General features: G+C 39.9%; 1 protein-coding gene across 2 annotated transcripts; it reads right to left on the minus strand.

Moving 5' to 3' along the window:
• Positions 1-1181: 1181 nt before the first annotated feature.
• LOC310741563 (SAM pointed domain-containing Ets transcription factor-like) lies at positions 1182-7483 on the minus strand. Of its 2 annotated transcripts, none has more exons than XM_083569485.1 (6): positions 7156-7483; positions 6243-6322; positions 4686-5105; positions 3460-3657; positions 3180-3368; positions 1182-2238 (listed from the first exon to the last, which is right to left on the minus strand). In XM_083569485.1, the coding sequence occupies exons 3-6, from the start codon at positions 5089-5091 to the stop codon at positions 2060-2062; spliced, it is 972 nt and encodes a 323-aa protein (XP_083425611.1). In that variant the 5' UTR covers positions 5092-5105; positions 6243-6322; positions 7156-7483; the 3' UTR covers positions 1182-2059. The 2 variants fall into 2 exon arrangements, with proteins under 2 accessions (XP_083425611.1, XP_083425610.1); XM_083569484.1 differs by having other exon boundaries at positions 6243-6407; positions 7156-7482.
• Between the last annotated feature and the right edge of the window lie 2233 nt (positions 7484-9716).

Here is a 9716-nt window from a genome sequence, read left to right on the forward strand (position 1 = left end):
GAACTCCTTCCAGCCAATCACAATTCACTATTCACACCTGAACTCCTTCCAGCCTATTACAATCCTCTATTCACACCTGAACTCCTTCCAGCCAATCACAATTCACTATTCACACCTGAACTTCTTCCAGCCAATCACAATCCACTATTCACACCTGAACTCCTTCCAGCCAATCACAATTCACTATTCACACCTGAACTCCTTCCAGCCTATTACAATCCTCTATTCACACCTGAACTCCTTCCAGCCAATCACAATTCACTATTCACACCTGAACTCCTTCCAACCAAACACAATCCACTATTCACACCTGAACTCCTTCCAGCCAATCACAATCCTCTATTCACACCTGAACTCCTTCCAGCCAATCACAATCCAGTACTCAGACTGACCAGGAGAGGGGGCTATAAATGAGGTATAAATGAGGTATAAATGAGTTTAGTTCCTTTATAATAGTTTTTATTGAGCTCTTTGTTTTAATAGTTGAACTATTGAAACGCTTGAGAAAATAAACTGTGAGCAATTGTTTTATAATTTACTTTAATTAATGACGTGTTTTTAGTAATAAATAATGCGTTTGCTTGCAATTCCATGATGCACTGCAGCTGATAAATACAGAGGTGCATTAGTATTACAATTAGGGGGCCAAGCACCAAGGTACCGTATTTATCTTCTTTTTTTTCTTCTTCTTCTTCTTCTTCTTCTTTTTCTTGCTGTGTGTTTGGCAGCCCAAATAACCACCTGATAAAAGTTTGTGAAATGGAGCTAAAATGCAGACCATTTTCTATCCAAATGCCACCACCTGGTGAAATCTGTGACTAATTTGTAAATAATGTAGATGAATATCTTTTTAACGGTTTGGTCAAAATCTCTAAATCCAGGAATATCTAGTTACAATACACTCTCACATCAACTTTAATCTGTTCGGTTTTCACTGGTCTGGGATTTTGCACAAACATGGTATTTTTTGGGTATTGCCTCTTACAAAAGAGCTCAAATTGTCAACAAGGTGGTGCATTTGATCTTCTGAGTGAATCTCACAAAATGTATCAAAAGAACAATCATTAATTAATCATTTAGAAATTTCTTCTTCACCTTTTACTCGAGTTTAATTTCATTATACAGAGGATTTTAGGATATAACCTCTACATACTGGTGTATTGCAGTCATGAAGATATTTAGTTATTACTCTGTGACCTACTGCTCATCTTCACAGTGAACTTGACTCATAATGAACACAAGTGTTTATTACAATGACAATTGTACAAGTCTGCATTATTTTCAACAGTGAGGTGGTGGAACTCTGCGTACAATCAGAAACGCCGGAAGGTTCAAGCGCTTTGCATGTTGCTAAACATCCGTGTGTGGACATGAGCTTTTTCTGAAATCCTTCCACATCTCCCGGCAAAGAGCAAACAGACGACTGGAAAACCTCCAGCACTGAATAAACACACCATGGAGAACCCACACAGACCCCTCGTGTTCTCTCCTGATGAGGAACAAATCTGATTAAACCAGATGGCTGCTGGGTTCTGGACTCCGCTTGGTCGTGGTGGATTCTCTGGAACAGAAGCTCTCACAGTAGTACAGGTTTCTATTACTGCATCAAGAGAGACGCGCTGATGGGGGAAGGAGTGTTTAGAGATACTGTAACCTGAGAGATAACGGAAATAATTGTTTAGTGTAACAATAAATTTATACAAAATATTAAGAGATGTTTTTAAATAAATGTAAAGGTGTTGCTGAGTCGCTGTGGTGTAAAAGGAATAAAACACTCAGGAATGCAGAAAAAATAATGAGTGTTACAGTAGTTTGTGTAACACACACACACACACACACACACACACACACACACTGAAATAGTGATGTCATCATCAGGATGCATGTGAGAATCTGTAAAAGGTTTTCCAGGGTTCTCAGGATTTACAGCGTTCCTGACGTGTCCTCCTGGTCTTCAGTCTTTTTCTCCTCTTGAAAGAGTCACTAAAACATGAAGCAAAGGGAAATTCCGTATCCTTGGAATTCCAGTCCGGAGTGAGATGTTTCCTCACTGACCTCCTCACACCGGATGGACAAACTGATAGACGAGTCTCTGAGACACGTCCGGCTTCTTTATGATGCCTTTCTTGTAGTACTGGCGAATGGAGCGGCTCAGTTTATCGTAGTTCATGGCTGGACGGTTTTTCCGGATCCCCCACAGCTTAGCCACGTGGGCTGAGTCCTCGATTTTAAAAATTCCTGCAGGTGGGAGAAGAAAAGTGTGAACTACAGACCTGCACAGGACGATCTTTCAGTCACTTACTGCTTCTTTCTGCTACTCTGCGTTTTTTTTACTTTCACCTGCTTTCCTTCTGAATATCCAAAATCAAATGATGAACATGGACATGAACAATAACTGTTCAGAACAACTGAAATGAGATCTTATAAAAACAGGCCCAGGTTGTGTTGTGTCGTTTGTTCCTTTCTTTAATAATGAAGTAAAATCTGTAGAACTCAGTGATTCTCCTGTCCTGTTGGCTGTTCTTCGAGGTGAGATCATGGCAGTGATCATGAACATGCTGTAATGCCTTTGGCAGAATTCCCACAAAAAAAAAAATCCTAGCTGTAATGTTCCGAGTGGAAATTCTGCCACAGGCATGACAGCATGTTCATGATCACAGCCATGATCTCTGCATGAAAAGAACATGACCTGAGCTCACATTTACATTCACAGCATTTGGCACAAGCTCTTATCCAGAGCGACTTTATTACATTCATACAACTGAGCAGCTGTGGGTTGAGGGCCTTGCTCCAGGGCGCAGAAGTGGCAGATTAATGTGGCTGGGATTTGAACTCACAACCTTCAGATCCAAAATCCAATCACTCAGCTCAGTGTATAGATAATTACCAGCAGCGTTTTTTTACATCTTATATCAAATGTATTGTGACACGCTGAGAACATTGTAGAAGGTGTCCTTACTGCATTATTATTCTGCTACGGAGATTAATCACATCTTCAGTTTGTGCTCATATCGTTCATTCGGGTGGAATATGAGCATCATAAAGACTCTCCATAATTCACAGAATGTCCAATAAAAGGTTCTTTATGGGTTCCTGGCTTATAAAAAGGCTTCTGGACAAAGTGTGTATAGATGAAGACGAAGGTGAATTAGATGTAGATGTTGTGAAGTGGTCCTCACCTTTCTCCTTGTTAAGCCAGCGGATGGAGCGTCCGTAGTTGTGCGGTTTGAGGAGCAGCTCTCTGAGGAACTGCCACAGGTGGATGGGCTGCCCACTGCAGGACGAGTCGGCTTCAGCACACAGCTCATCTGTTCCTGCACCGATAAAAGCGTTGTTTTCAAGAGAACATCTGTCCTTCATCCAGGCGGCTGAAATAAAGAGCACAGGAGTCTCAGAGTGGAACATGTGGCCTTCTGACCAATCGCAATCCAGAGTTCAGTGAGTGTGAGATGTGCTTACCGGTCTTCCAGATGTCGAGGTGAGCGAACAGGACGTCTCCACACGGCGAGCAGCGCTGCCTGAACTCCTCCTCGCTCATCACACACAGGTCGCCGCCGCTCAGGTGCTGGAAGGCTTTTCCCACCTGCGGGAGGCGATACAGGTGCTCCGTCCACAACAACCACTTCTGTGCGTGTCCCGAGCTCCATTCTGTAGGATCTGGAGACGTGAACATAATCAAAAGAAATAAATCAATAAATCCGTCACATGCTGATGGTCTTGATTCGAGTCTGGTCTCCACCCTTCATGCCATTGGTCAGTTCTCTAATGTACACACCTGTTTCAGGGAAACTCATTCATTTCTTTAGTTTTTTCTCTTTTCTCTTGTTGCGAAGTGAAACGAAGGATATTGTGTGTATGAGAATTTGGTTAGAAAAGTTCCTGATCTTTCTGTGCATAATTTCTGTGGGGGTGGTGGTACTGCAGGGGGTCCGCTAATTAGTGTTCATTCACAAATAACTTAGGGTTTTATTTTATAAAAAAAATATTATCACTATTGCATACAGTTCTATTAAAATTAAAGCTGAAATTCATGTAAATGTAAAATAGTCCATCTGATAGTGAAATCAGGAAAATGTATGAAACTGCAAATCTATTGAAAATAAAAGGCAAAACTAAACAACAACAAAAATAAACAACAACAAAAATAAACAAGTTCATAAATTTTGACTGCAAAATATGTTTGTTGTGCTGCATAAAACTTTTTTAAATATACAGACAGCAAATCATGAACAACAACATCGTTCTAATTGTTCTAATATAATAGAACTGGCGTAATTTAATTGGTTTCTATTATTATTATTGACTGTGTTTGACACATTTTTTTATCGGGGTCCCTGCTCTATGTCTCTATCACCTAAGGGGTCTGAAGGCGTCTGAAGACCCCTGCGTTAGAACATTAGTTCCTTCTGTATCATTAATCAGAAGCTTTACATTGATATCAGAGCTATTGTTGTGATACGGTGTCGTTTCCATAGTAACTGCTTGTGTACAGGAACACATTCCACATAAATGAAATAATAATAAAAAAAAATTTCATTTTGTATAAAAAATAAAAACCTATAATTATGAATAATTTGATGTTTTCTGTTGGGACACGTTTATGGAAGGAGTCTCCAGTGTCAGTGCTGAAAGTCTTCAGTCTCAGAGTAATTCATTGTTTATTCCTCTCTCTTTTTCTTTCTCACCTGGAGTGATGTTGAGGAGTTTGCACGCCGTCTCGATGTCCTTCAGCACCTCATCCAGTACTAAACTCTGTACCTGCTCCAGACACCTGTCCTCCATGTCCGTCTGTCCAATCAGACCCACACATTGAGCTCTGTGTCCCGCTGTGCTGTCAATCACAGAGTCCTGCTCCGCCTCCTTACACTGACGTAGCTCCACATCCCTGTCCATAGACGTGAAGGTCTCTGTCTTCCTCATGATCCACGCCGTGTCCTCTGACACCAGCATGTCGAAGCGGGACAGGTACTCTGGCATGCTGGGAAAACCGTACAAGGTCTTGAGATGTTCCTCAGCAGAATACGGTGAGAGGTGACCATGTGGGAATGCTGGGACATCGACATAAATATGAGGCCTGCTGGGACTCGACATGGTCGTCTTCTGTCCTGAAATCAGGAACATATTAACATGTCTTCTTGTAAAGCAATTCTGAGTATTTAATCAGAACCAGAACTGGATTAAGGTGGACCAAAAACATTGCATGGAATAATAACTTTTTCTTTTATTCAAAAAAGCTGACATTCATTAAACATCTATGAAGATCCTGCTCAGTTAGTGCTCACTGACATCTTCATGTTTTAGTGAAGTTTCATATGTAAGGATGTTTAATGACTTATGAAGAAAATAGAGAAAAATAAATATGACAAAAAACACAAAACTAAATTATTACGTATAAAATGCTGATTTGTGAACAAGAGAACAAACTGAAATATAAAGAACAATAGATTTATTATTTACGTTATTATATTTCACTGCAGCTTCAAGAAGGAAATACAGTATTGTATTTGCACAGCTGCTGAAGGACTTTGGTCCAAAACATCCTGCTTCTCTGGAAGCCTTTAAACTGTGGTAAAGAGTGAAGTAGGGGTGCACAAACTTTTGCACTTAAGCGCATACAGTTTGAAGTAAAATCCAAATCCAAATGTGAGTCAAAAACTCAGTCAGGATTGAGGAACAGTGACCTCTGAAAGGTCTGAAGCTGAAAGGTTCCACTGAAACCCCAAATAACGATAAAGAAACCCCTGGAGATCCATCAGATACCAACGTATCTACCAGAAGCTGAGAGTTCAGAGGCTGTAATAGAGGAAAGGAGCTGCTACTTCAAGACAGGATCATATTTTTGAGGAAAGGCTTTCTGGTCAGATGAAACATAAACTGAAGTGTATTCATGAAATCTGTAGAAGATCATCATCATTCAGTTGTGAAGCATGGTGGTGGTTCTCCAAACTGTTACACAAACCTGGAGACACACAATTGTATCAGACTTTTTTGATGCTGGAGCATAAATTTTCTCTTTACTTGAACTGGGAGACCCAAACCTGTTCCAGCATGGCCGACCCCTGCGCAAAGCTTAAAGTCTCATTAGAACGTAGAATGTGGGCAGAACTTTGTGTGTGTGTGTGTGTGTGTGTGTGTGTGTGTGTGTGTGTGTGTGTGTGTGTGTGTGTGTGTGTGTGTGTGTGTGTGTCCTTATAATGTTCTTATCTGTGTTTAGTGTTGTTTTCTTGTTATCTGACACTTACTGCAGAGAGTCTCGTCCTGGAGGAGGTTTACAGGTTTTATTCCTTCTAGACGACGTTACTCACACTTCAGCACTGAAGGTCTGAACACACACACACACACACACACACACACACACACACACACACACACACACACACACACACACACACACACCGGTGATGATCCTGAGAAAGAAATTTTATTCTTTTATAGACACTGTGACTCTCGTTCTGTCATAAAGATAAAATCTACTCAAAGTCGCATTTCTATCGACACAAATAATCTACAACACAAACAAATAATCCAGAATAAAATCAGGAAAAAATTCAAACCCACACAAAGAACCCACAAAAGACTTTTTAATAAACACAAACTTAATTACATCACTAATGCAGGAACTGTAATTATTCATTAATTAATGAAAGAACTGACCAAACAGCTGCACATCAAATAGAAATAGAAATAATAGAAGAGCGTAATTAATAATAATGGATGAATATAATTAATACAAAAAATGATAAAAACAAACATATAAAAATATAAATAAAAACACTGCTCATATTAAATATTTAATACTGATATTAATTATTATTGGTTTCCACAACACAGTTTTCTATGTGGAGAAACGCTGTAGAATTTTCACACAACATTTAAAACATTTTATACCATAAATATTATTCAGTGATTATTCAATTTAATAAACCAATACAATAAGTTTTAATCCTCATAGCACACAGCGTTTACACACACCTGAGATCTTCACTTTCACACATGAACGGACTTTAACAACTCAGGAACCTTCTTAGGTCAGAGTTTATTTAATTTGTTTAAAATATATTTATTTCACACGTCTACAGTCTACCAGGTGTTTAATGTGTCAGAGATTCAGCAGAACTTTAGAATTGTAGAGAAGAGAAAGACTCTGAGACTCACCTGAGCAGAGATGAGAAGATGGTGATGATGTCAGTGAGTGACAACGAAGTTCTGAAGGTCTCACCTGTGTGTCCTGAGTCTTAGTACCTAAAGGGGTGTGTGTGTGTGTGTGTGTGTGTGTATATACGCTTGTGTGTGTGTGTGTGTGTGTGTGTGTGTGTGTGTGTGTGTGTGTGTGTGTGTGTGTGTGTGTGTGCGTGTGTGTGTGTGTGTGTGTGTGTGTTTGTCCCGCTGAGCTCTGGTGATGCTGCAGGACTTTACGTGTGAGTCATTCAGCACTTAAGAGTTTGTTAAAGAGCCTCGGGGAACAAATGAGGCGTGTCAGCCTTCTTCTGTCAACAGACCTGAGGGCTGTGTGTGTGTGTGTGTGTGTGTGTGTGTGTGTGTGTGTGTGTGTGTGTGTGTGTGTGTGTGTGTGTGTGTGTGTGCGTGCGTGTGTGTGTGTGTGTGAGAGCTCTATTTAGTTTATATGATTTGTTTTTTACCTCACATTACTAACCAAAAGCAAAGTTTTTTACTAAATGATATTTAAATTATACCAATAATAAATGTAAATTATAGTGAAATCATTTATAGATCATTTTATTGTTCATTATCAACTTGTGCTGTTAATATCATGAACAGCAGCTACGCTAATTCCTCTCCACTGCTTCTCTTTCTCTCCCCATCCCGAGGCATCCTGAGGTTTGGCCAGCTCCAGTCACGTCCCACCTCGTGAAGATTATGGACCTATGGATGATCATGGAGAAGTAGATGCCGAGTGTTTAAAGGCCCTGGCATGGAGAAGCTGATGCTGGATCTATGATGATCACAAATTGTTCTGTATTGTTGAAAGATTTATGACCAAACTTTTGATGTCACCCATATGAGGATGGGTTCCCCTTTGAGTCTGGTTCCTCTCAAGGTTTCTTCCTCATATCATCTAAGGGAGTTTTTCCTTGCCACTGTCGCCACGGCTGCTCATCAGGGACAAACGCACACCATTCACCTTCACTGTTGTTTTCTGTAAAGCTGCTTTGAGACAATGTCTGTTGTGAAAAGCGCTATACAAATAAACTTGACTTGACTTGACTTTATTGTATTTGTTTTAATTTGGATGAATTATTCATAATAATCACACTAATATTTGGCCTTTATTTGTACTCAGTGAATCCAACACAGTACCTGTAAAGCTTCTGCTGAGTTCTGCGTCCTGATTGGTCAGAAGATGTTATTGAGTTCTCTGTACCAGTGGCTCTGACAGTAGTGTATGTTTATACCAGGGGTCCCCAGACTACGGCCTGTGGAGCAAATAAGGCCCCTACGTCCCCCAGATGTGGTACGACCCACAGAAAAATGCCACAGACGTATTTTGTAAATGAGTTTATCTCACATCATATCTGTATTTAATGATTAAGTACAGCTTTCAAAATAAAATGTCCTTTAGTTATTATATACTGTTTTTCCATCTTCTGGTCCACTGTCTTTTTATCCAGTATCCAGTTAAACTATCGGTTGATTAATCAGTTATCGGCGAGTTCGATCCGTCCAAGATATTGGTATGCATAAAAATCTGCTATCACTGGACCTCCAGTTATTAACGTAGACTAATTATTTATGAGATTCACCACATGCATAAATAAGAAATGTTTTGATTTTAGCAGTAAGAAACACCTGCAGCTGATGAGACAGTTTCAGTCTGGCTCCGCCCCCAACTCGCTCACCGCTAACACGGGGTTAAACGCTCATCTAACTTTATGGTGCAGAACAAAATCATAAACTAATCTTCAATCAGGAGGCAAAATAAATACTTTCAAAACCATAGTAAATTCTCCACAGTAACACTGGTAACAGAGAGTTTACAATAAGAAACAGGTTCCTAGCATGGTTCCAAACCCGGTGTAGAAACAACAACCTAATAACAATTGAAAAACCTTTAATTTCACACATCTCCTCACATCTCCTCACATCTTTTTAAATCTCCTCATATTTCCTTACATCTCCTTAAATCTCCTCAAATCTCCTTACATCTCCCCACATCTCCTTAAATATTCTCACATTTCCTTAAATCTCCTCACATCTCCTCACATCTCCTAAAATGTCCTCACATCTCCTCACATCTCCTAAAATGTCCTCACATCTTCTTAAATCTCCTCGCATCTCCTCACATCTCCTAAAATGTCCTCACATTTCCTTATATCTCTGCACATCTCCTTACACCTCCTTATATGTCCTCACATCTCCACTCAGCATTCAGTCTCAGTGTTCACTCTCGCAGCTCATTAAACATGTGCAGTGTGTGACTGCGTTCCTTTCAGCAGCTGTGTTTACTGAAGAGATATCATCAATAACCAGCATTTCCAGCTTTCAGCAGAACTTCATAAAATAAAAACTCAAACTTTCTACACTGGAGAATTTAAATTTTGGTCACAGTAGTGCACACATCTGATCTACAGACAATACCCACTGTGCAACCACATGTTCCAAATCTTGCTCTTTATTATAATACACAGTATATTTAGAGTGTACAGCAGGTTTTCTGGTCAGCGCTCTCTTGGGTTATGTGTGTTGTGTTGTCTTGT

Source organism: Silurus aristotelis (assembly GCF_946808225.1).
Source record: "Silurus aristotelis genome assembly, chromosome: 19".
Classification (NCBI taxonomy): Eukaryota; Metazoa; Chordata; class Actinopteri; order Siluriformes; family Siluridae; genus Silurus; species Silurus aristotelis.